This window comes from Lichenostomus cassidix, chromosome Z (assembly GCF_008360975.1).
Source record: "Lichenostomus cassidix isolate B80296 chromosome Z, HeHo_3.0, whole genome shotgun sequence".
Taxonomy (NCBI): domain Eukaryota; kingdom Metazoa; phylum Chordata; class Aves; order Passeriformes; family Meliphagidae; genus Lichenostomus; species Lichenostomus cassidix.
Window position 1 is genome coordinate 50,113,262 of NC_139511.1, and position 27,778 is coordinate 50,141,039.

Below are 27,778 nucleotides of genomic sequence, written 5' to 3' on the forward strand. Positions count from 1 at the left end.
GAGAGATTATGCTCTACCCTGGGAAGGTCTGGCATGAGGTTGCTGCTTTCTGTAACTGTCTCAGAAATACAAGTGGGGAATTCAAAGTACAAGACAGATGAACAAAGAAGGCAACAGAGTGGAACTAGTAACAGCCCCAGGGAAAACCAGAGCAGACAGGGAAGAGTGTTACAAAGTGCTCATCAAATTTACATGCAAATAGTAACGCTAACATTGTACATGATTAACCAGAATACCCTGCAAAGTCAAACGGGAATGAATAAGACAAAGACTTTGTGCAGTTCTGAAGGATTTGGCTGTTACTACTACACGAAACTATTGGCAATCTGCTTTGTGTGCAGAGTTCATGGCATCTGTGTTTGCATGATGCACACTGCATTTGGCAAAAAATAATTTAGTTAATCAGGAAAAGCAACTTATTATAGATACACTTACCTTAGTACTCTGAAAGAGAGCATACTATCATTCAAGTTCAAATGTAAAAGATTAACAATTACTGTTAGAAATTACATTGGCAAGAGCTTTTGGTAAAAGCTTTGGAAAAGAATCGACTTGGAATAAAGATTCTGACTGCAGATTTTCAAACTCCTCTGGTGTGACAAGGAAACACTGCTGCCTTTGGACCCATGGGTGTGGTTCAAAGGTAAATAGTAGTGTCTTCTCACTGCCATCAGCGAGACTACAGAGATCGTTCTGACTCATGAGAGGCTACAGAAATCGTTCACTAGAACAAAATCAGAAGACTGACCTTTCAAAACACTTAACCAATGCTGAAATTCCCAACACTTACAAATTTTATCACTATAAATAAAGAAAAATGAATACTGAGAAGCATTTACACCAAGAGAAACAAAAATTCATTGTTGTGCCTCAGAGAAACACAAAGTCTGTGGAGTGAAGCATGCTGTTAATATTACGTAACCAACAGTTGTCTGTGCTTTTTACACAGGGATTTTATTCCTATGAGTAAAGTTTTTCTTTGCATAGATTTTTTTACCCATTTGCTAACTCTTGACTAAGTTTTCCTCAGGGTGTCTGAATCATAGTTTATGAAATAGTGCTGGTTGGTCCCTACAGGGCTCTCAAAAGGGCCACAGAAAACTTCAATTCCATGTTCCCTTAGCAGCATAATGTTACACAGAGAAAGGACTCACAATGGAGGAAATGGCTTCTGCAAGATTACCATCTTCACCTTTGTAAAAATTGTAAAAAAATTTAAACTTTGTTGTCCTAATCGACATTCCTCTATTCCAATGTCTTCACATAAAATTAAAAAATGCATTTTCTAGGATATGCTTTGAGGCAATAGTTAAAAATTATTCAGTTTTATTTCCTATATATTATCTCATTGCTGACTGAAATTCAAGACAAAGTGGATATTGAAGACACAAAGCAGATATTGAAGGTTCATTTTAGAAGAAGTACTTTCGTGCAATACAAATAATACAGAAAAAGGAAATTCTGTTCTCTGTGCACACTGATGCATGATGAGATGTCTTGCAATTTAAGAAAAAATGGCTCTGGTTATGGTATCTCAAGGAAACACAATTTATTTGCATTGCTTTTCAGCAAATGTAGAAGTTCAGCATTTGATTTTACAAGGACATTAAGTCTCAGTATTTTTAGTATGTAACTTTACAGTAATTGCCACTTCATGTTATTTTACTTGAAAATTACCTAAAAATTACCTTCTGGATTTTAATTATGAAACATTTTTTCCTGTCTTGCTTCCAAGGCATGGCAGATTTGCTGTTTCTTTTATCTGATTTAGTTAGGCATGATACAATAAAACTGGTGTAAATGCTACATAAGAATACAGGTGTCAAAGCCTGGGACACAGATAATGGAGGAAGAATTTCACCAACACCTGCAAGGTCAGTTACATTTTTTTGCTTCATTTCCCCTAAGGCTAATTCTATTTCAGGTGTCAGCTTCATGAAAGAACTGTAACTCTGCACTGGGTCTTGCACAACCTTTGAGAGGTAATTCTGAGTCAATGTACACCTTCTACATACAGCTGATGTTTCAGTACATAGAGTCAGAGAGAAATTTAGCCAGAAATTCAAGTTTAATACATGTAGGTTTGGAATTTTTTTCTTCATTTTCCCCTTTTGTATATTCAGTCACTTCATTATTTCAAAGTTAGCAATTTTAATTCATTATTTCTCTGGCTCTGACTCACAGAACTTGGCTGGATTGTTCTCCAGCCTTCCAAATCCCTTTTCTCAGTATTCATTTCCTTCATGCATGGATTATTTTCAAATAGAAAAAAATAAGCACGGTAGAGAGACTATACAAGAAATATAGGAACTTGGAGGCTGGGTTGGGCTCACTACCCATGGACTGGGGAGGAAAGGCAGGGATTAGGGGTGTATGGATGTCACTGGATGCCAGACCTCTAGTGGATGTAGTGGAGAAATGCTTGGAACCGTGAACACTACATGGGAAAAAAACCCCATGTACTGTTGGGGAAGAGCTGCTGAAAAACCTCTTTCAAAAGCTTATCTATTATTTGTGCAAAACTATTATGTCCTATCATTCACTGTACCTTTGTGAAAGTGCAGAAGTCCCAGAAAACCAGTTAACATTGTTTGATTTTTTTCAACTAAATTCAAAAGCATAATTGCTATTATAACTAAACAGCTATGCTGGGACATTCCCCAGACTGAGGGCAAGAAGCTGGAGAGCAGCCTTGCAAAAAGAAATGTGAGGGTTTGGGTTGGAGACAAGTTGAACATGAGCCAGCAGTGCCCTGGCAGCCAGGAGAGCCAACCCTGTCCTGGGGGCATCAGGCACAGCGTTGCCAGCCAGGCAAGGGAGGGGATTGTCCTGCTCTGCTCTGCACTGGGGCAGCCTCACCTCCAGCGCTGGGGGAAGTCTTGGGTGCCACAACAGGAGAGAGATATAAAGCTAATGGAGAGTGTCCAAAGGAGGGACATGAGGACGGTGAAGGGCCTTGAGGGGAAGCTGTATGCGGAACAGCTATGGACACTTGGTCTGTTCAGTCTGGAGGAGACTGAGGTAACCTTAGGGCAGCCTACAATTTCCTCACAAGAGGAAGCAGAGAGGCAGGCACTGATCTCCTCTTTGGTGACCAGAGACAGGACACAAGGAGATGAAATGAAACTACATTAGGGCAATATTCAGACTGTGCGAGGGAAAGGCACTTTATTGAGGGGGTGGTTGGTCACTGGAACAGGCTTCCCAGGAAAATGGTTTCCAAGCCTGTCAGTGTTCAAGGAGGATCTAGATGATGCTTAGTCATATGGTTTAGTTTGAGGTAGTCATAGAATATTTCAAGTTGAAAGGGGCCCATCGGGATAATCCTGCAAGGAGCAGGGAATGTGACTCAATGACCTTTTATACTCACTTTCAACTTCAGATATTCTATGATCCAAAGAGGAGGAGGCCACTGTGACTGAAGAATGCTGTAGTGCATTTGTCCCAGTGGCTTCTCTTCCCATGCAGCTGATTACCTGCTTTCAGCCACTGCATGAAGGGTATTTAGGAGCTAGGAGTTCTATACTTGCAATTAAATTTTCTTGTACCGAGGAAATTTCAACCTATAATGCCCTGGCCTAGCTGTTTCATGGCTACAAGTGGAAGGCAGGTGGAAAGAAATCAGGTACTGTCAAGTCTTCCCACTGAAGCCACACACTGCTCACTAAGACTCCCCTCCCTCTGAGGCAGACTAGAGAGAATTGGAGGCACACCAAGCTGTGTGATCAGTGAGACCCACTTACTCCACGCAGCTTTGGTGGCATGACATGTAGGGGGGACTTCCTCTTTGAACATCCATCCCAGCACTGGCAGTCAGGGTGCCAGAAGATTGTGAACGTCAGTTTAACCAAAGGACATCTAAATCACAACAATCAAGTCTTGTCACTGGATTCATAGTGGTAATATCTTTCTACTCTTTTCCTTCCTTCCTTCCTTCCTTCCTTCCTTCCTTCCTTCCTTCCTTCCTTCCTTCCTTCCTTCCTTCCTTCCTTCCTTCCTTCCTTCCTTCCTTCCTTCCTTCCTTCCTTCCTTCCTTCCTTCCTTCCTTCCTTCCTTCCTCCCTTCCTTCCTCCCTTCCTCCCTTCCTCCCTTCCTCCCTTCCTTTCCTTTCCTTCCTTCCCTCCCTCTGTACTTCTATATTATTACTATAGATAACAATAACAAAAATGGCTACATACCTCCTTTCCATTGCAACCAAACTGTTCTAAAACAAACCCTACACATACTCACACACCCCCACACACACATATATATAAAACCATGGATCATTCAGTGTCTTTTCACTCTAATACACCCCAAAGGATCTATCTTCTCATTATTCAAATCTCTATAGACTACCTCCAGCACAGCTTTCAGGTACTGGATACCTTTTTCCATGGTGTTTCACCTTCTTGGGTGCACTACTAGATCATCCTTGAGAGAGTACCATTCCTTCATGCTTGACAGCAGTCACCTCCAGGGTCTGAGCTTCTGTCCTCTTCCCAATCCCCTTGTCAGGTCCCACATCCCAGGACAGAATTCCAGCTATTTGCCTTCACTACCATGTGGTTTCATATCATGGGCTGCAATATCCCAGCATTGGACCAGGCAGGTCACCAGGGGCTCTCTTGACTGGTGGCTGAAATCTTCTTGCATATCTCACAGCTCACCCAGGGATGGAAATCGAGTGATTATTGCTGGCCCTGACTCTTCTTCCTGTTAGGAGGGCCCTGCTTCCTCCTCAGCCCTGCTGTGTGAACTGATTTGATCTTGGATTTCTTCCGTATAGGGGCGACTGCTAGCAGCAGAGGTTGTTCCTCTGCTTCAGCTGCAGTTTGAGTGGCCACAGTACGTGTTGGTCTGTTTTCCTCCTCCTCCCCTGAGGGTGCTGTTTAGGGACAAGCAGTGACCAGGAAACAGTGGCTAGGGCCCAGCAGGTTGCATAACTTTGTGCCTTTCTGAAACTGCCGCGGCAGTTTTCCTTCACATACTCTGCCACTTTATCAGGATCCTGTAGTTGTTCAGGGGTGGACTTCCAAAACCATTGGAGCATAAAAATCCTTCAAAAGCTGGCCCATTTTCTCCCACATTCCATGCCACTCATGACTATCCACCCTCAGGGCAGATCTCTGAATAACCTCCCTAGAAATATCTAAACATGATGTAGACTACACTGAGGAGGCCTGGCAGACTTAGCAACACGAACATGCTTTCCTTAACACCCAAAGGTAATTCAAAATTCTCAAAAGCTGTTGTTACAGAATGAAAAGATGAGAAAAATTGTCTCTTCAGTTCCCCACCCCAGATATGACTATTAATGGACTCCCAAAATGTAATGTTTGAGGTAAGAGTAGGAGAGCAGTACTGAACACACATCCCAAATGACCCTCATTGCCCTTGATGTTACCATTTCATAAACTGATGTCACACAGACCAGCAACAGAACAATCCTGATCCTTCTCACTGCTCTGAAAAATAGCATCAGGAGGGGGACAGACAGGAATGTGTAAACGGTTAAGTACAACAATCACATCAACAGACCAAACAACATTGCGACCAGTAGCTCCCTACCTAATAGAGCAAATGCTTAGATCGAATTTGTTTCCAATCCCTTTTGGGTGGTTCCATAATCTCAATCCTTCCTGCCTCATACTGGGTCCCAAACAAGACTGTTATGGTTTAGGAATGGTACTGCCCACTGAGACTCAAACCACACTGCTGCTTGCTTTCCCCCGGGGTGAGATGGAATGGTGGGATTCCATGCACAAAAGGTAAAGAACACAGGTTAAATAAGAAAAATTTACTGGAAACAGCAATGAGGTAAGAAAACAAACATTAACAGTAGCAATATTAATAACAAAAATGTACAAAAGAGCAATTCACACGCAAAAATGCTCCCTGCAGAGCTCCACCTGACCCCACCACAGCCAGTCCACCCTGACTGGAAAGAACCCCTTCTCCCTGGGACTTCCTCCCGCCTTTAGCAAGGAGATGAGGTGATACAGAATAACCTCTGGGTCCTAGCCGCACCCCCCCTACCCCCGCCCCCTACTACAAAAATGAACCCTGTCCTGGCTCCAGCCAGGATAAATATTAACTGGGGATCTCAAAAACTTCACAGACAGTGCACATTTTGGTATTATTAACAGTAAGGATATCTATCTTCTGTGGTGATATACCTCAATATCTAAACACCATCTTCCTGTAAATATGTATCAATGATATGATGAACTAGGACACTTGGCAGAGAGCCACCCACAGTGTAAACATTTAGAGGGTGAGAACTGGGCTTATATACAAAGTTTTTCATGCATGACAACTGATTCTTGTAAAATTATATAAAATATTTTTAAGGAAAGGATGACATTGCATATTTGTATTAACAACAGGGAAAGAATAGGAAGACTACTAAAAGCTTAACTAAAACCAGCAAATAGCTGAACTGAGGTAAAGTTACAATACAACCAACTCTTGTCACCATTAAGAGAGCTAAAAGGCTGTTCAAACCTCCAGCCCAAGAAGTGGCACAGGCAGAAGACCCAATGATTATTCCTTGATATTTTGAAGTAGCTTTAATAAATGAGACTCAATAACCTGTTGAACTAAAGCAGAGAAAGAGGTTAATTAGTGGGGGTTTTTTTTATTTTTAGGGTGATGCTGTTTTTTCTGGCAGATACCTACTTGTCCTGTACAATCATTTAATAAAAACCAGATGTGTAAAAATTCATTCTGTGAAGAAAGTCTGCGTTCCTTCAGAAAATAAAAGCCTTATATAATGCAAGAACAATACACCCAGTAAGGCAGATGATGGTTTTTGGGAGTCTCGGGATAGGAGGGTAGTGCAGCACCACTATGTTATCATCTGTTCTCTGGTTTGAATAGGCTGATAGCACATGGTAAGCAAAATTTTAGCCATTGTACAACCAGAATGTAGGCAAAAACATTTATTAGAAACTTCCTCTGTGAAACACTTTGAGGTCTTGAAGCAGTCTTGTATCTAGACATCTATGAGTTGTGTTGTGCTGGTTTCAGCTGGGGTAGAGTTAATTTCCTTCTCAGTAGCTGGCATGGGGCTGTGTTTTGGATTTGCACTGAACACATGGTTGATAATACAGAGATGTTTTTGTTATTGCTAAGCAAGGGCCAAGGCCTTTTCTGCTTTTGGTATTGCCAGACTGGTGAGGGGACTGGGGGTGCTTGGGAGGTTGGCAGGAGACACAGCCAGGACAGGTGACCCAAACTGACCAAAGGGATATTTCAAATCATGTGGCATCACGTTCAGTGTATACAGTGGGGAGAAGGAGGAACGTTTGGAGCGACTGAGTTTTGTCTTCCCTAGTAACCATTATGTGTGATGGGGCCCTGTCCTCGTAGAGATGGCTGAACACCTGCCTGCCCATGGGAATTAATTATGAATTAATTCATATTTAATTAGTGAATAAATTCCTTGCTTTGCTTTACTTGTGTGGGCAGCCTTTGCTTTTCCTGTTAAACCGTCTGTCTCAGCCCATGAGTTCTCCAGCTTGCACCCTTCTGATTCTCTCACTGGTCTCTCTGGTGGGGGAATGAGTGAGTGGCTGCTGGGGCTTGGCTGCTGGCTGGGGATAAACCATGACCCTGGTTCATTCATAAGTGCAAGCTCTGCCTGGAGAAGCTACACATCCAGTGCCGGGCTTACTTTTTGATTCCATTCATTTCTGTAATGGCAGACATTTCACAATTTTCAAAATGAAGGCAGCTTCAAATGAGGGGAAAAACCAACAAGGAGTTCCCTTTGCTTCCGGTTTCCATAACCAAATGATGTAGTGTAATTCACTGATTACTGTCTGCCTCCAAAACAAACCAGAGCTAGAGCTGATCTGACTGGAGAAGGTTTTGCAAACTACATCACATCATGCCAGTCAGGTAGGATGAGGGGTTCAGGAGGGCTGCAGGCCTCTTACCACTGTCCAGTAACACACTCCTTTATACAGGGTGAGGGAGCAGCTCAGCCTAGTCTGAATCATGGCTACATCAACCCTAAACACCATTATTTCTGTCCACTGATATAGATCTAGGTCAGTAACACTCTCTTATTAAGTACCTGACTTTCTGATACAGGAATGGAAGGTCCTACCCATTTTAGCCTGATACATTTAAGAGACTTGTAGGACCTAGGTAACATATAAAGAGCTGCAAAATCTCTACTCATTACAGCAGCTCCATAAATGAGGAGCTGTGAAAATTAAAGGTTTTTAAAAGGGTTTACATGTGCAATACTCACCACTCCGATAGCCCAAGGCTACAGCCAAATCCATGGAATTATAGCCAGCATCTGTTTCAATAGTTGGATCAGCACCATTTTCTATGTAAAACAGGAATAGAAAGAATCTTGTATTTCTGGCAATGAGAACTGACGGTACAAATTACTGCTAATTTGTTTTGGACAGTCTGCTTACCAAGAAGAATTTTTACACATTTCACATGGTTCCCATGTACTGCATACAGTAAGGGTGTGCCTCCATTCTGCAAAAGCAGAGAAATGCCTCAGACACTTTATGATTAAGCAGTCTGCAACTGTAACTCCTTAACATACCGATGCAACTTCCATGTACCAGTAAGAGACTTCCTAGGTTTTATAAAAATTAGGTTCTGTTTTAGATCTTCACACCTTTTCATCTCTTTTTTGTCTACTATTCAAACTGTAAGACCACACTTCTACAAGAAGTCAGCATTATTCTCATTCCCTTTCTACCAAGAACCAGTAGCACCAACTTCTCTTATCCTATGGAAGTTCTGAAACTCTCAGGTATTTCAGAAGAGGTAGAACAATTTTTAAAGCCAAATCAGTGCTATGTCTTGCTTCAATTTTCTGACCAAAGCACCCTCTGACTTAAACTCAAGCTAGAGTCTTACCCAGTCATACTCATTGACATCAACTCCACAGTCGAGCAGCATTTTGACAATATCTGTGTATCCTTTACTGCAGGCCAGTGAGAGGGCACTTTCTCGCCCCTTTCCCAGAATCTGAGGATCTGCACCCTGAAATAAAGTATCAATTTAAAAGAAAAGCAAATTTGAGGTTTTATAGGTTTTGTATAGACCTTAACTTCAAAACTTTCGAGTTTGTAGCAGCATTGACAAACTTAGGAAGGCAAAACAAACTAAAGAGTAAATAAATTCAAAATAATTTGTGGGGTTTTTTTCCTTACGTTCTGGAGGAGAAATTCCACTACTGCTATCTGCCCATGAGCTGCAGCCCACATCAGAGGGGTAAATCCTTCTTCATCCTTATGATTGATTAAATTTTCTGTTCAGAGAAAAACATATAACTTAGTAATCCCTTTTAGTAATGCACTTTATCAGCTGCTGAAATTTATTGATGTATCCATGGTAACTTTTATTCACCAGGAACCAGTGTGACCTAGAAGTCACTCTCAACTTCAAAACCACAATTCTGTCTCAGTGGTGGTGGTACTATCTCTGTCCAAGAAAAAAAACCACATCCAACTGACCAAAGTAAAATTTCAGCCTTTAGTTAAATAATATAAAATTTAAGTTTTTAAGCTCTATAAATCAAACTCTGTTTTTACTCAGAAATATTACAAATTGTCTGTAATCCAAGCTTCACCTTTGGAAAAGAGATAAAGGATGTTTGAAAAATAACGAGGTAAATCCTGTATTATACTGTAGACTGGGTTTTTTTTTCAATAGAGTGAGCCACACAACCTTGTAAATAATGAATTTGTACAGCAATATGGATAAAACAATTCCCTTCCCCACTAAGTTTATGTCATCAATAGGGTGGTCTGTGAAAACAATTCAGGTCTATACATATTGCAGCTGGAAGAAGAAAAAAAGGACTTAACAATTACCTGACAAGTATTTTGGTGGGATTTTTAAAACCTAAGTGTTTCAAAAATACCATGCTTATCTTAGCACCAAAATAGGCATTTTTAACTACTATGGACACTCCAGAATTAATTTCCTTTTCATATACACGGCTCTTTACAAGGTTTTAGACTGACTCATTACCTGCTTTCCAGTAAACATTTCAACAAGGATGCACTTAAAGCATGGATGATTACTATTAGTACAGTAAGAATATAGAATTAATGTTACTAAATTCATAAATATGTTAGGTAGAGCTGAAATTTTGCATATATACTATGGACACACAAATGCCACATTACTCAGAATGTGAAGTACTATTATATTGCAGGTGTGAGCCATGGCTTAAATTAGCAACATGCAGGTTAAAGTCAGAAAGCCATGATAATAGAAATATGTTTTAAATTACCAAGATAATTTTAAAATAAAATAAAATTAACTGCTGTGACAGAACTAACCTATTCTTTTCTTATTTGCATGGATTGCCTATACAGCTAGGGATCAGGGAGAGGAAGGGATTACCTATTCCTATTAATGTTTTAATTCAAAATGCAAATCATACAGTGAGTGGATAACAGACTGATGCAAAACAACACTCCACATCTGTAATGAACAGATACCTTAAATGACCTTCAATTTATACCAGAATTGAGGAGCTGTTTTTTTTATTTTTTTTAAAATACAGCCTTGGTGGAAAGGTCAAGCACAATAGCATATAATTGGCCCAAATTACAAAGGAAGGCATTTAACCTCTTTCTGTCTCACCTTGTTCAATACGTGTGGCCAGATACAACATTTCTCCCTGAGCAGCCAGCTGATGAACTGATAAAGCTGCAAAAAAGGAAGCAAAAGCATGTGTTACATATATCAGTTTTCATTCTGCTCTGTTTGGAGCTGAGCATAACATGTCCATTGGCTTCAGCAGTACAGAACTCGGATTTGAGAGTGTAGATAATTTCACCTTATGCTCTGAACTGAAATCACTCTTAAAAATGGAAGTTTTTCCAAGGAGTTTCACAGGTTTAGGTAAATTTTGAACCAATGCAGAAGTCATACTTGAAAGCAAAGATACTTCCCACACTGACTCTTCACAAAGCAGCATGCTTGCTTTTCTGCTATTTGGTCTGCAACCAAGATCACATCAAGACCATTTATCAAATGAAAATAAACATATTTTGATAAATTAAGAATGTTTAATTTAAAAATCACACTTAAGTCAGCAGAAAGCTTGTCCTGATACTCAGCAAAGGAAGCTTCTAGTGTGACTCTCACACATTGCAATGTGGAATAGATTGGACATTACAAAACTATATACTACTTGACATATAGCGGAGTTGACAAAGACTGCAGGATTTTTTTTTTGTTATTTCAGAGATTATGAAGAAAAAAACCTCCATGGGTGCATGGTTTTGATAACTGCAACCTGGACCACATCTGAAAGGTGCACAGGACGCGATACATAATAAATTATCCACATTATATAGTAACAAAATCAGCTAATGATTACACAAACTATAAATGTTCACTATCCTCTTCCAAGTCACTACATGAAAGTTTTGTTTGTTCAGAAAGACGGCGTATTTTGTTCAGTGGCCTACACTGTTGGTCCAGAATTCTTCCCATGCAAGTAGCATGTTTCTTTAAAAAGAAACCTGACTTGTAATTTATAGAGGAAATAATTTACCGACAAAGTAAATTACAGCAAATTAATATATAAAGAAAATGGTTGACAACTCACAAAAAACCCAATCTAATTTTAATTAATTTTACAAGACGCACAAGTTCTGAAAACATGTGCATAAAGTACATTAACTTACAACTTAGAAAATAGTCAGAAAAACCCTTACCTATGCTTTTTAAATCAAGAATTAGATTCTGTTTGGAAAATAAACTTCAGTCATGAATTCCATACATCAGGTGGATGACTATTTTATGGTTGGACCCATGTGAAATTAGACAAGACTATCTCAGTGTTTTCTTCCTACCTTAAAGTTCATTGCAACACCAAAGAAAAAACTGGATAAATCTGTCAAGCATCCAACATACAATTCACAAAAGAATTATCAATAAGAACGGATAAGGATACTTACAGTTTACAAGCAGAGGGGTTGTAGAGACTTCATTTCCCCTGTGTTTGTTAGTTAGAGTAGTTGATTGTTTTATTGGTGAGAAATGCTTAGTAGTTGATGGAGTATAAACATGTCTTACTTGGATACCAGGGGAAGGAGAAGTGTGGCTGTTGCATTCAGCTACATTGAACAAAAGACAGAGACAGGATTTCAGTACTAATAAGAGTATTAAAAGCAAGCCATAGATTCTAAGTCAAACTGTAAAGCACCAGTATCACTAGACCTTTAAAATCCATGTTAAGAAAGCTTTGTGACATGTGCTTTTTCCACTGAGTATTGTGAAAGCTGAATAACGGGCTGCATTAATTTCTAGCATAAAACAATTCTGCTACTTCAGATGTCCAGTATGGCATAACGTTATCCAGAAACAAGTCGGTCTCCAAATGAGGTAAGCCTTTGTCTAGATTCTTCAACATGCCTAGCATGGATTTATTAGGTAAGAAGGCTCCACTTAACCTGTCATCTCCTTATAGACACTCTCCAAGGCAATAACATGATGCAGCTCTGGTCCGACATGCAGTCAGGTACCTGCTCAGCCTTTGCCTGATCTCTAATCAGTCCATGGCATGAGTGGAGACAACCTTCATTAACTTTCCTCACCAGGGCTTTTTCCACTCCTGGATGAAATTTTAACAGCATTATAAATGCCTGATGAGTACTTATCCAGCAACAAGAGATGTTCCCCACTAACTTATATGAAATGCAACAGCAGAGTACCACTTAGAATTCAGGAAATCACTCACTGCTGATGTATTCCTTCTTTTCTTGCTTTCTCTTAGAAACTAATGGCATTTTATTACAGAACATATTTACATGTTGTCTTGGCTTCTAATTGTCAAAAGCTGCATTTGGAAGTAGCTGAAAAGCCCAAGCAATTTTTAAAAAGCTAACTGATTAAATACTGGAAAGACATATTGAAGGATTAAACTCCATACTGGCTTAATTGATCTGACACCAGTGTGCACCCATAATTAATGACTGGAAGCTAATTAACACACTCACTGAATTAACACCATAGAGAACTTTGTAACCATAAATGCAAGCACAAATTCACAGAAAGAACTAATTAAAGGAGTGTAACAGGATGAAACAAAATTACATTTTTTTTGCCAACCAAAAAGCTACAGCTGACTGCATCAAATTAATAGTCAATGGACTACTAAGTGATTTACAAATGTTACCTCAGAAAAACAAGCCTATTGCTCACAGGTCTAAATCTGCCACTCAGACTTAACAGCTCTGCTAGTGAGCACTTGGGGTAAATCAAAAAAAAGTTTGAAAACTACAATGGCTGAGCTGCAACCAAACAACACAAGTCCATAGAAGCATCAAAATTCAAAACAGGACTGTGTCTGCATTTGTTACTTACAGGAAATAGGTGACATGAACTTCATGAAAAGATACACCACTAACAGTCTGAAATATAACAGTAAATGCTAGAAACCAAAGGTGTTAAGGGAAAGTAGATGGAAGCCTTAATTTTGCCCTGTATCAATATCCTCAGCCATGAAAAAGCATGGATCAGTTCTGATGAAGTTGCCCAGCAATGGCTGGATTAGCTGCAGGGACTCAGACCTGCAGCAGCACTTGCTTTCAAGTACTGTGTAGCTACACTGGCAAGCCCATTTCTACAACTGGAGCCTTTGTATAGCCACAGTGATAAAACACACATGGCCTGTGTTATTTTTCATCATACAGGTGAAAACATACAACACATTGCTGAAAGCTACTGAAGCTGAAATGATTTTATAGTGCTTTCTGTAGTGCTTTGTGAAGCAGCATACTGCTACAAGACAAGCCATACAAAAGCAGCTGGTTTTCACAACCAGCATCAGCTCTCATTAACTTAAGAGACTTTTTATGCCACTGCTTTTTCAATTGATACAAATATTTAAATATTATATAAAAATAAACTTGGAGAAAATTAATTTTACATAAATAATCTATTAAGCATATAACAAAAATGTTAGAAGAACAAATCTTAGAAAACTGATCAATACACATATAATGTAGAAGCCTATTTTTTTAGAAAATATAGTAACAACAGGATGACACAGTTCACAGATAATAATTTGTAACACAAATTCAACCTTTAAACAAGACAGATGCGACTTCAAGGTCAGAGTTGACTTGATCTTGGATATTTTTACTGTCCTCCTCATTCAGAGACTTCACAAATCGTGAGCAGACGTTCATATCAAACCTATTGGGCAAAATGAATTTCATCCCCATGGTGACACTCTGGGCTGGGCCTTCCTCTGTGCTGGTGTCAAGCTGATGCTCTACTTTAATGTCTGGCATGGGTGGGAGGCTGTAGCTCGTGGTACATTCTTCCACAATTAACTGGGCCCCAACATCCAAGTTTGTTGAAGATGCCATGATCTCAGTCACACAGAAGTTTCACGCCAAATGTTGCTTCATCATTTCCAGCCGGGATTGATTCTGGCCAGCCCAGACAGTTGTTTGAACAACCTGCAATGGAACAGATGTAACACAGGCTAAGAACACTCTGGTAAAACAATGCATAAAGCCACTCCAGACTTCATTTTAGCTTATGGCATTTAGTTTTGACAGTCAAAATACTGGTCAAATATCTACCTGGTTCCTGTCACAAATTAGCGAGTGAATTCTCCATTTACATTTTATCACCTGGATGTTTAAACCAAATTCCGTAATTAAGCCAATAGAAGTTTCATCGAAATGATATTTCAGAACATTTGCTTAGTTGCAACAAAAAATCCCACGACAACCAACCAGGTTTAGACCAAGTCAGAAAAAAAGCTACAAAAAGATTACTTTATTTCCTAAAAACATCAGACCTGAAGAAAACGTTAAAGTGACGTTACGTCTCTTTATGTCTTTCGCAACCTGAGTAAAATAAATGGTTTTTACCACACACACAGAAAAAACCAAATCCCTTTAAAACCGATGAAGATAACCCCAGAACACCCGGCGCTTGCTCACAGCACCGCCGTAAGGCTCAGGGGGAGCCGGGCTTCGCGCAGCTCTGGGCACGCCTGTAGCCATTCCCGCTCCCTGGAGACAGTGTGCCCCGGGAGGAAAGGTGGGAAGGCGCACAGACAGCGCCGCGCACAGACCGCACCGCGCACAGACAGCACCGCACCGCGCACAGACAGTACCGCACCGCACCCAGACAGCACCGCACAGCACCGCGCACAGACAGCACTGCACCGCGCACAGACAGCACCGCACCGCGCACAGACAGCACCGCGCACAGACAGCACCGCACCGCGCACAGACAGCACCGCACCGCACCGCGCACAGACCGCACCGCGCACAGACAGCACTGCACCGCGCACAGACAGCACCGCACCGCGCACAGACAGCACCGCACCGCGCACAGACAGTACCGCACCGCGCACAGACAGCACCGCACCGCGCACAGACAGCACTGCACCGCGCACAGACAGCACCGCACCGCGCACAGACAGCACCGCACCGCGCACAGACAGCACCGCACCGCGCACAGACAGCACCGCACCGCGCACAGACAGCACCGCGCACAGACAGTACCGCACCGCACCCAGACAGTACCGCACAGCACCGCGCACAGACAGCACCGCACCGCGCACAGACAGCACCGCACCGCGCACAGACAGCACCGCGCACAGACAGCACCGCACCGCACCGCGCACAGACAGCACCGCACCGCGCACAGACAGCACCGCACCGCGCACAGACAGCACCGCACCGCACCGCGCACAGACAGCACCGCACAGCACCGCGCACAGACAGCACCGCACCGCACCGCGCACAGACAGCACTGCACCGCGCACAGACAGCACCGCGCACAGACAGCACCGCGCACAGACAGCACCGCACCGCGCACAGACAGCACCGCACCGCGCACAGACAGCACCGCACCGCGCACAGACCGCACCGCACCGCGCACAGACAGCACCGCACCGCGCACAGACAGCACCGCACCGCGCACAGACCGCACCGCACCGCGCACAGACAGCACCGCGCACAGACAGCACCGCACCGCGCACAGACAGCACCGCACCGCGCACAGACCGCACCGCGCACAGACAGTACCGCACCGCGCACAGACAGCACTGCACCGCGCACAGACCGCACCGCGCACAGACAGCACCGCACACAGACAGCACCGCGCACAGACAGCACCGCACCGCGCACAGACAGCACCGCACCGCGCACAGACAGCGCCGTCCCGCACCGCGCCGCAGGCCGCTCGGACCTCACCGCCACTGCCGCCCAGCGCCGGAAGTGACGCATCTCCGCGCCGCCGACTGGCCGGCGGCAGTCGCGCCCTGATGACGCTAGCGGCGCGCCGCGGGCCTCTCCTCGCGGTGCCGCCATCGCTGTGCGCAGCGTGTCCCGCGGCGAGTCCCCAGTGCCCCGCGCCCGTCCGACCTTCCCAGCCCCTCCCGACAGCCCTCCCGCCGAGCCCCGCCTGCCCCGGCCCCGGCCCACTGCGCCATGGCCGCCTACAAGCCGGTGGTGGTGCAGGCGTGCCCCAAGCTCGGGGAGAGGATCACGCAGGACACGCTGTACTGGCGGGGATACAAGGTAGGAAGCGACCCAGCAGTCGCAGTTACTGCCCCAGAATGCTATTTTACTCCTTTCGTGCATTAAAGTGTTTTTAAAAACACGCATGAGTTAGTTTTTTACCTCAAAACGCATAATTAATGTGACAGTTGTAATGCGTTAATAGGAAAAAAATTACAAGAGCAGGGGTAGCCTGGCAGAAGTAAAACTCAGTATCATTGTATTTTCGAGTTTTGAGCTCTTTGTGGGAATAATAGCTTTTATTTTGCTGTTTTCATAGCTGATGTGTATTTAATTATCTTTATCACAATTTTTTAGACACCTGTTCAGATAAAGGAATTCGGTGCAGTAAGTAAAATCGACTTCTCCCCAGTGCCACCGTATAACTACGCTGTCACAGCCTCCTCCAGGGTAAGTGGCTTTCTGAGGCGTTTGCCCCCTCATCGTTCAGTTGGTATCACGCAAGCAGAGGTGACGTGCTGTTGTTTTGGCAGATCCACATCTACGGCCGCTACTCGCAGGAGCCCATCAAGACGTTCTCGCGCTTCCGGGACACGGCGTACTGTGCCACGTACCGGCAGGACGGGCAGCTGCTGGCCGCGGGCAGCGAGGACAGCCTCATCCGCCTCTTCGACAGCGCCGGCAGGGCGCCGCTCAGGCAGTTCGAGGGCCATGCCAAGTAAGACAGCACTGGTTTGTCTCCTTTGGGTGCATAAGCTTCTTGGCTATGTGTGCACGTCACAGGCTCATCACAGACCAGATGTTTGACCTTAAAAAATCGTCTGCTTCCAGCGTTCCTGCCACAGGGCAAGGACACCTCCCACTAGACCAGGTTGTGCAGAGTTCCATCCAGCCTGGCCTTGAACACTGCCAGGGAAGGGGCATCCACAACTTCTTTGGGCAACCTGTTCCAGTGCTTCACCAATATACAGTATTTATGTTAAATTATAATCATATGTCTGCTTCATGTGCTGCTGAAAATCTGGGTGCTGAAAAACTAACTTACGTTGCTCTCAACTGTCTCACATAGATCTTGCTGTAGATTTTTAAATTAAATTTAAAATTGGAGTGAGTTTTAAAAAAAGTTCTAAGTGTGACTCAAGTACGTAGAAGAGTACACACATGTTCTCTTTCAGGTGGGTGTCTCTTAATATGTTGTGTAGATACAGTCTTGTGAGTACATTGCACTGAAAAGCACGTTTTATTTGATGCTGGCAGGAAAAGAGTTCTAAAACATGTCTAAACAAAAATAACAAAGAAATACACCAGCAAAAGCAGGAATCCCTTAAGAAGAAGCCCAAAAACAAAACAGAAGAAGTGTGTAATGGTGGGGTGGGGTGGGGAAGAAGTTAGGAGTTGTCAAGTATCAGTGAGAAGATAATGCTTCAACATCTTTCTGTGCTATGAAAGACCAATGTGTATTTTATCTATGTAGACTAACAAGAACCCCCATTTCAGTGGGAAGTACCCAGCCTGACCTTGAGAGTGTTTCTGTTTGGGGTCTGTGTTTGCAAATTGGGTGTTGTGTTCTAATGAATAGGTTAACTTCAGTAAGATTGGTATGCCTGTGTTTTCTGTCAAACATCCGTTGTGACGTTACGGTGATAATAAAGACTTCAGCAGTGATTTTCAAGGACAAGAATATTGTTCAAATCAGTCATACTTTAAAATTTGCTGTTACAAATTTCTGTAACATTCACTACTGTAAATGTTTTCCAAAGGACAGTGCTAACCACAGACCTCTTAAGTAACAAATGCAGAATTAAGCTTCTGAATGAGCCTCTAGTAAACCTGTAAGACATATCACATTTAAGGCATATAATATCAGTGCTTAAGTAAGCATCTTTCAGTATGATCCTTTTCTACCTAGAAATACAAAAAGTAAAGTGTTTCAATCTCTAAAGTGAGGCTTTGTAACTTCTGATATAAGACACTGCATGTCTAAGTTAGAGTACTTCAATAAATTCTTCATACAGAATAACTCTTCTTGAAACATTAATACATTTTAACTTTGGATAATGTGCACTTTGTTTTATAGACCAGTTCATTTAGTGGGCTTCCTGTCTGACAAATACAGAATATTTTCTGGTGGTGATGATTATTCATCAAAGTTGTGGGATATTCCAAGTGCCACTGAAATCATCTCATATAGTGAACATACTGACTATGTGAGGTGCGGCTGTGCAAGTAAAGTGAATGCAGATGTCTTCATAACAGGTATGATGTAATTTTTTATTTATTCTTCTTTTAGATTGAATTGAAGAAAAATGCAGAAAGATAAATTTTTGGTACATTAGGCTCTTGTTTATTGCATTTTAGTCATGAAGGATCAGTCTGCCTATGCAATACCTAGTTTGTTGTTTCCCTTTTTTGCTTGCTTTTTGAGCTTCACATTAATGTTTCAGGGAAACTGCAGGAACTGAGTTTTAACATCTTTTTGGTTTAGCCTGTTAGGATTAACAGAACTGTCCTAAATAACCTTTAAAATTTTAGAAAATACCATGAGTGTATCATTTGTCTGGGAGTGACTGAAGTGTTTTACCAGCTTTGTGGAGATGGAAACTAGTTCTGTTGTAGTCTGTACAGCCCAAAACTGTCAGATTCAAAACCATGAGGTAATGTGAGGAGTTACTTGTAACCAGTTGCTCTTTGTTTTCCTGGCAGTAGCTTTGTATTAATCTGTGGAAAGCCCCTGTGAAAAAACCTAGCATTCCTTTTTTCAGAAGGCAAAAAGAGGCTAGGTTTATCAGGTTGCCTGGTGTTTGTTGTTATAAATACACTTGATTAATGGAAGTGAAGTGAAACAAATTACTTTACAGATTGATGTGTAGCTAGAGCTAGAATTAGAAAATTTATGTTGCCCAAAGGCTGTAGACTAACCAATGTAAACCACAAGGTATTTTTACATGCATGCTTTAAAACTATTACTGTTAGCCAGGATCTCCTTTAGATGGTAGGACATGGCTGTTTTAGTTCCTGAAATACTTGAAATGGTGAAACTGAAGCTATTTACGGTGATGCTTGCAGGTTCCTATGATCACACCGTGAAACTGTTTGATGCACGAACAAAAGGTAGTATCATGACAATAGAACATGGCCATCCTGTGGAGAGTGTGCTTCTCTTCCCCTCTGGAGGACTTCTAGTATCTGCAGGTAATTCCATAAAATCAAATGAATCAAATTTCTTTTCTGTGGTCCTACAGCTGCTTATTTTTTGTGTGGTGTTTTAATTTGGTAATGAAGTGGTAAGTGATGTAACAGTTGGATTTCTCAAATGTCTTCCTTAGGAATCTGTGTTTACCTTGAAGGTGCAAGTTGGGGTCTTTTGGTTTTGTCGTTGATATTCTTGTAGTTGTTGCTCCCCTCCCCCCTCAACCAAAAGATATTTTGTATGACAAAATGCAGGCTCTGATTGGCCCACTTCTGAAGTGAAGGAATGAACACACTTCAGTTTTGAAAAGATGGGACTGTGTCTTACTGTTGACAAGTTTTTTTGCCATTCTTGCCATTGTGTCAGGAGTTTTTTTGCCACTTCTTGCCATTGTGTCAGGAGTACTGTAACCCCATAGTTTATAGGGGGGGTTTTTGGTAAAAAGTATGGTTGGAGAATAGGTGAATCATTCAGCTCCAGTCAGAATGGCCTAAAAAAGAGCAGGCTTGTAATGTGTCTTTTGCCAGGAGATAGAATGGAAGAGGATGGTAAGTAGGCATGGAAAACTGTTAGGAGGTGAAGGTACCTTTGAAGGAGGTACTACATCACTCTGTGAAAACTTTTTCAGAGAAACATAAATGTGTACATGTGTAACACTGTTTTGTGTGCTTCCTCTTCACAGGAGGTCGGTATGTCAAAGTCTGGGATGTACTGAAAGGTGGACAGTTACTAGTTTCACTTAAAAATCACCATAAAACTGTAACATGTCTGTGCCTGAACAGCTCTGGGCAAAGGTTATTGTCAGGATCCTTGGACAGGTTGGTATATTTTGTGGCTTCATTATGTTTGCATGCTTTAGGACTTCTTTTCCTTGAAAGATATTACACATCACCATGAATCTCTGCGTGTATTTTGGGCTTTGTTTGAGAACACATCTTGGGGCCATGGTACCTACTGCGAACTATCCCTGCTTATTGCAGGGGTGTTGCTCTAGGTGACCTTTAAAGGGTCCCTTCCTACTCAAACTGTACAATGATTCTATGATACACCTTAACCTTTTCCTTTTACTAATCTGAATATGAGTAAGAATTGCATGTGCCATTTGGGAATTCGTGTGGGGAACTTCTGAATAAGTGTTCAGTTTTTTGAATCTCTAAACTGACCTTTCCAGTCTTTGTAAATTAACTATTCTTAACTTTAAGACAGTCTAAAAGCTAAAAGTGTATTAGTATTCACCTTTTAAAAGCCTAGGTTTTATGTCTCTCTGCTGTTGCTTCTTGTACCCAACAGTGCAGGTGAACATGATCTCTTTGCTTTTTTGTTTGTTTGGTTTCAGTTGATGAGTACTGGTACTTGGTCTCTTGTCTCTGAGACATTAGAAATACAAAGTGGTCTGAAATGACCATGCTCTGTTTTCCTCCTCCCTCCTGTATTTCCTAGGCTATCTCAGGCTTTATGATTACATAAGATTAAAGTTTATCCTTGTAAGATAATATGTTGTTTTCCAGTTTGTTAAATATTTGACACTTCCAGATAAATCCTTAAGGGGCTGCTGGATACAAGAATGTCTGTGGATTTACTCCCAGAAATTGCTAATAGATCTTCTATTTAAAATTTAGGGACAAAATTGAAGAGATGCTGTCTTAGTATTTTCCTAATACACATTTCTGAAGTCGAATAGTCACTTCATCTGCTTTCAATTTCTTCTTTTGTCCTTGTCCCATTTTCATTTTTTGGGCGGGTAAGAGCAATCCTGGCTTGACTTGTGGATATCTTAACAGAAGCTTCCTGTTGTGGGAGGAGTAATACCTAAGAAGCTCAGTAGTAGTCTGAGTAATGCATTGTATTAATACTCAGTTTCCTTTAATATTCTATAGAAGATGAGAGTGATGAAGCTCCTGTAAAGTGACTGAAATAAAGGATTACTAATGATGTTTTTATCTTTACTTTTTGTATAGGCATGTGAAGATTTACAGTACTACATCCTACAAAGTAGTCCACAGCTTCAACTATGCAACCTCCATCCTCAGTCTTGCATTGTCGGTAAGTGCATTAGAAGTTTTCCTAGACAAGGTAATTTCTGATACCTTTTAAGTCACTACAGTAAATAATCGTTGCTTTCATGGCTATTGGGTGTTCCAGAAGAATGCTGTACATGCAAAGTGTGGTGATTGAATGTATTTCTTCTGAGTGACAAACACTAAGAGGTTTTAAACATAATACATTCAAATACCAGATGTTACCTGCCTAGATAGGTACAAAATCATGTGTTTATGAATGACAGTGTACGTCATTGGGAAAGTATTCACTTTAGAAGGGAGGTCCTTTGATTTCAAGAAGATTGTACTCACCTTTTGCCTTTCAGGAGCACTGTGAGTACTTCTTCATGGCAGAAAAAAAAGAGAGAGAATTTGTTGAGAAATCTATTAGATTATGGTGTGCACTTGCTTTAAAAGTTACTGTTGTCAGGCTGGTCTGAGGAAGAAAGAAGAGGCCATGAGGTGTGGGTGTAAACAAATTTGTTTGTCAAGGCATGTGTCTTACTGTCTTGTAAGCAGACAACAGAGACTTCTAATTCTCTGAAGTACTTGATTTCCAGTGGATAAGTGACCTGCTGGCCAGAAGTTTGGAGTCTAGCACCAGTTTTTAAACAATACTGTTGTCATGTAGTCATCCCCTTACATGGTCCCTGAAGGATGTGTGGAAGGGACTGTGAGGGATCTTTACTACCTTTGCTACTTTACTATTTTCCTGCTCTGCTAGCATGTAGAGGAAGGTGTGTGGGGGGAGTGTCTTCCTATTTTTCATTTCCTACCATATTACCTAGGGAGCTGAGGGAAAATGAGCTTCAAACTTTCTTCCTTTTGAGATGAAGAGTACAGAATCCATAGCCTTTTAAGACCTTATGGCATTTGCAAAACATGCAATTCCTGTAGTTTGGCATTTCTAGAACATGTATAATACATCTTTTGAAACATAATCTTTTGTTTTCTATTGACTAAACCATTTTAATTTTAAATGGTTATACGAGAACATTATAATGCTTTTACTGAGTCAAACCTAAGGTGGGTCTAATTTCAGGTGCTGCTTCCAACTGTAGCTGTAAATAGGTGTGTATAGAAAACTAAACCCAGGGCAAGTGTGTGTGATAAGTTTGTTGATATTCTCTCAAATGGCAAACTCATTTTCAGATGAGAAATTAACTGATCAAAGTGTAGTTTCTGTGTAATTCTGCAAATTTCTATTACATAAGCCTGTTTAGTCTCTCCTTGAGCTTGGACAGCTTGAAACCTTGTCTAGATTCCTTGACAAGGAATTCCACATTTCTGATACCTGTGTGAAGAATTGCTTCCTACTGTTCCTACTTGAACCTTCATTAGCTTCCATTGATGCCCTTAAATGAGACATTGACCAGCTGATCTCCATCTGTACCTGTAACAATTCTGTAGGCTTTTATCAAATCACAGAACCATAGAATGGCTTGAGTTGGTAGGGATCTCGAAGTTCATCTGGTTTTAGCCCTCTTGCCCTGGGCAAGGACACCGCTAGACCAGGTTGCTCTGAGCCCCATCCAGCCTGGCCTTGAACACTTCAAGGGATGGGGCATCCACAACTTTTCTGGGTGAAATTTATACCTACTTTGTTATGTAAGTCACTGGTGTTCCAGTGACTGGGATTTTAAACAAATTCCAATTGTTTATCAAAATCCTGCTGTTCTGCAGTAGTTTTGCTTTCTCACAGGTTCTGTTCATGGCTGCTGTAACAGCCAAAGATAGTTGTATGCCATTGGAAAAAACAAAACCTTATACTTAGAGAAGGCTGTTAATGCATAATTGATCTTGATTCACTAGTCAGTCTGTAATGTTTCTTATGAGCATAACCTTGAAGCTGTCCCTGTTTTGAGCAAAGTATTTGATCAGAGGTGCCTTCCACCTTAAGTCATCTATGATACTGTGATTTGAGCCTTATCATGAAGCATAAAAATAGAAAACTGTGCACTATAGAGCACCAAATTAAACACTGAGTCCTAACTGTGATTTCTTCATTCTAGCCTGAAGATGAAACCATAGTTGTAGGCATGACTAATGGGGTACTAAATGTTAAACACAGAAAACCTGAAGAAAAGAATGAAAAGTCTCAAAAGAAGAGACAACCAGCATATAGAACCTATGTGAAAGGAAGAACTTACATGCCAAAACAGGTATGATGTGAGAAAATATGTGCTGAAACATTTAAAAAAAATTGTTTTCTTGGAATGTGCTAAGTTGGAGAAAGAGAAGGGTGGGAAGATACAATATTATTCACGTAAATATATCTAATCCATTTTATGTGTTTGTATTTGTCTTATTCTGAACTCTTCTTTGAATTCTAGGAAGATTTCTGTGTCAGTAAACCTGTAAAACGTGTTTTGAGGAAATACGACAAGCTGCTGAGGGGCTTTCAGTCTTCCAAGGCTCTTGATGCAGTACTGGAGGTATGGCATTGGTTTTTTTAGTCAGTTCTGTGCTGTCACCTGATGTGAATATTCCCTGTATGTCATACTGATTTTATTTTAGCGGATAACTAGAAAGGAATCTAAGTTGGGTTCCATTTTGGTTTTGCTGATATCAGCCCTGTGTTGTGTGTAAAGATGTTGCTTTGGTACTAAACTCTATTTGTATGTGTCCAGCCACCCATCATGCTTCATACTCCTGAAGTCACAGTGGCAGTCATGCAGGAGCTACATCGCAGAGGAACACTGAGAAGTGCACTTGCAGGCCGAGATGAAAAGCAAGTTAATCTCCTCCTTACCTTTGTGGCAAGGTATTACTTTAACATGAGTTCCCTCTGACTATTTTACAGTTTTATTTCCTAATAATTTGCCAGAGAGTTTCAGCAGATCACGGGGAGAATACTTGTAGTCCTGAAATCTCACATGCCTTTTCCACTCTGATACCAAGGTTTTGGGATGGATTTGAAACAGTTTACTTGTTAGCACTGAAGAAATTTGCTGATACAATGAGTATGATACTATACTATGATACTATTCTGCTTCTTTGCCAGACACTCTACCCGTAGTCTGTTATTTTCTGTTTCCTTGATGAAACTTGTGTTTTCATGTACTTGAGGCTTTTTACTACTCCTCCAGTCCCCACTCCCTTCCTGAAAGGAGGGGGTGAATACCACATATATAAGGTTTTTTGATTTGCATCTGTGACTGGTGTTCTGTGATGTCTCTTCATAAAGAAAAATTTGTCTTTATGCCTGTGTGAGAAAGCTTTTTGTTGATGGTAGGAGTGCCGTTGACAAAACCAGTAAAATTGGAATGTGTTCTAATTTTGCAGGCGTGTGATTGAGCCTCGATTTACTTCTGTGCTGGTGACTGTTGCAGATATGATTACTGGTAAGGACAACACAAAAATGATTCTCAAAGCTATATAGCTAGCTTGGAAATAAGATTGAAAGTGCTGCATTTTTAAGAAACCAAACCTTCATGGGTTTGTTTGTACGTGTGGACTCAGTGTCAAGAGAATGATCAAAAAAAGAGATATTTCCAGATAACTTTGACCGTGGTACCGGATTTGCAGGAAGTTCCTGATGGTCTTTAAGTTTCTTTGATGCTTCATGTTTCTGTGCTTACATAGCACAAGTAGCTTCCTCTTATTCAGTGAGGTAAAAATAGTACTTGAGGTTACAATAACTTACGATTCTGTTAGTTTGACATACTGCTGCTGTGAGTACATACAACCACTGTTTGCAGAACAGTCAACATCAAAGTTCTTTTACTTTTTCAGAATGTTGGACTTGTGCCAGAATCCTTAAATGTGTCTCTAATTAGCTAATATAATTTTTTACCTTGTTATATATCTATGGATTCTTAACTGATACTTTTCTTTACAGACATTTATCAGCCTGTGGTTGGACAGTCAGCGATTGTTGATAAACAGTTCTTGAAACTTCAGGAAGTTATTGGAAAAGAAATTGACTATCAAGAGGAACTACTGGAAGTTTTGGGAATGATGGATACACTGTTTGCTACTTTTACTAAGAAAAGAGATACGTGTCTAGAAGAGAATAAAAGTAATGGTCTTACGGAGATCATTAAAACAAATACAAATTACTGACACCCATCACAACGAGATGTTGCAATTGTGGACTTGAAAGATATGACCTGTTCTCCTGGTAACTTCTTAAAATGGTGACTTTCAAAATAAGCCTCTCTATGTTGAAGTTCTGTCTTTTAAATTGTGTTGATAAATTGGCTTGATTACTAAAGACTAAGAAAGAGAAGGACATTCTCAAGATTGTCCATGCAATATTTTTCAAACAATTTAATTTTAAAGTTTTATTTCAGAGTTACATAACTTCTAAAGGGTTTACATGGCCTGGTTCTTGGTAGTGGGGGGACTACAGAGGTGACTTCTGTGAGAAGCTGCCAGAAGCTTGCTTCATGTCTAGTAGAGCCAATTCCTGATGGCTCCAAAGATGAATGTGCTTGCCAAGGCTGGGCCAATTAGAAATGGGGATAACGAAGGTATTATGCCGTTGTAATTGTGGCTAGAGAGGAGCAGAGCAAGAGCATGTGAGAAGAACCCTATGGACACTGAGGTCAGTGAAGGAAGGGCAGGAGGTGTTCCAGGCACTGAGATTCCCCTGTAGCCCATGGTGCAGATCGTGGTGAGACAGCTGTGTCCCTGCAGTCCATGGAGATCCATGGGGATGCAGAGATCCACCTGCAGCACAGGAAGGATCCCACGCTGGAACAGGTGGATGCCTAAGAGGAGGTTGTGACCCCTGGGAGACTCCTGGAGGAGGGACCTTGCTCCCATCTGGAGCAGTCTGTCCTTGAAGGACTGCACCCATGGAAGTGTGACCAACTCACTGCTGCAGTAGTTTGGGGAGGACTGTGGCCCGTGGGATGGACTCATGTTGGAGAAGTTCATGGAGAACTGTCTCCAATGGGAGGGACCCCACAGTGCACCAGGGGAGCAACTCCTCCCTGAGCAGTGGGAGAACCCAGGTCATGAACTGACCATAAGCCCCATTCCCTGTTTCATGCCACTGGGGTAGGAGGTAGAGCTGGGAGGGGTGAGGGAAAGGTGTTTTTAAGGGCTTCTTTTACTTCTCATTGCTCTGCTCTCATTTTGTTATGTAATTTAATTATTATCTTTAAGTTGAGCCTGTTTTGCCTTTGGTGGTATTTGATGAGTGATCTCTCCTGCTCCTTATCTCAACCCACGAACCCTTTGTTATATTTTCTTCCTCCTGTCCAGCTGCAGAGGAGAGTGAGAGAGCAGCTTTTGTGGGTGCCTGGCATCTGGCCAGCATTAACCCACTACAGTTGTATGTCCAGTACTGTCAACAGTCAACAAGATTCAGTTTTTATTTACCAGAAAATAACTGAGGTTTGTCTAATTTTAATGTGTCACTGTCGTTATTTAAGGTTAGTATCTGATCTCACATCCTTGGAAATAAAAACAAAACAGCATACACATTTGATAACACTTGACTACATTGTTTTTTCTCTCCCTGCTTCATCCCCATTTAAGATATCCATGAATTCAGAGGACACAGCAGAATGAATCAAGAAGTGCATGCTTATGTATATTGAAAAAGTTATTAGTTTAATTTTTTAATGGTGCATATGCATTTATGAATTATAATGTTCTAGAAAATAGGTAATACTTCTAGAGGGGAATTAATTCAAATTAAATTAATAAGTGCACGCCAGTGAGAAAGTTAAATATCAAAATATTCAAGTTAAATATCAAAATTCAAATTTTTTTTGTAATTCTGTCACTTTCAATGCACAGTAGATGCAATTTGAGTCTGCATTGTTATCAGTATGTGTTTGAATGCTGGGGTAATGGTTTAACTTCAAGCAGGGCTCGTTCAGAATGAATTCATTGGAAAGAGGTGTGCCAAAGGCTGTTGAGTACGTATGGTATGAGAGGAGGGTAGAACTTTGTTCTTAACCTGTTCTATGACTTGCATTTGCTCCCAGACCTGGAATTTGTTTGAGATGTAATAGGAATTTCTTGCAAAACTAGTTTGCTCACATGTGACAGTGAAAGGTGGATATCAGTGGTTGGAATAGCTAGAACAGTTTTGCAAGTTCTACCTAAAATCTAAACGA

At 41.4% G+C, this 27,778-nt stretch overlaps 2 protein-coding genes across 3 annotated transcripts; one reads left to right on the forward strand and one right to left on the reverse strand.

Moving 5' to 3' along the window:
• Positions 1–5,764: 5,764 nt before the first annotated feature.
• On the reverse strand, positions 5,765–14,357 carry ANKRA2 (ankyrin repeat family A member 2). Of its 2 annotated transcripts, XM_085042202.1 has the most exons (8): positions 14,069–14,357; positions 11,940–12,098; positions 10,615–10,680; positions 9,171–9,268; positions 8,875–9,000; positions 8,418–8,484; positions 8,243–8,323; positions 5,765–6,581 (listed from the first exon to the last, which is right to left on the reverse strand). In XM_085042202.1, exons 1-8 carry the CDS (start codon positions 14,355–14,357, stop codon positions 6,526–6,528), a joined length of 942 nt encoding a protein of 313 aa, XP_084898328.1. In that variant the 3' UTR covers positions 5,765–6,525. The 2 variants fall into 2 exon arrangements, with proteins under 2 accessions (XP_084898328.1, XP_084898329.1); XM_085042203.1 differs by lacking the exon at positions 8,418–8,484.
• Positions 14,358–16,314: 1,957 nt separating this feature from the next.
• UTP15 (UTP15 small subunit processome component) lies at positions 16,315–27,144 on the forward strand. The gene is made up of 12 exons (XM_085042093.1): positions 16,315–16,532; positions 16,830–16,922; positions 17,006–17,190; positions 18,550–18,728; positions 19,539–19,664; positions 20,345–20,480; positions 21,621–21,705; positions 23,714–23,863; positions 24,035–24,136; positions 24,332–24,465; positions 24,987–25,045; positions 25,543–27,144. The coding sequence occupies exons 1-12, from the start codon at positions 16,443–16,445 to the stop codon at positions 25,764–25,766; spliced, it is 1,563 nt and encodes a 520-aa protein (XP_084898219.1). The 5' UTR covers positions 16,315–16,442; the 3' UTR covers positions 25,767–27,144.
• The last annotated feature ends 634 nt before the right edge of the window (positions 27,145–27,778 follow it).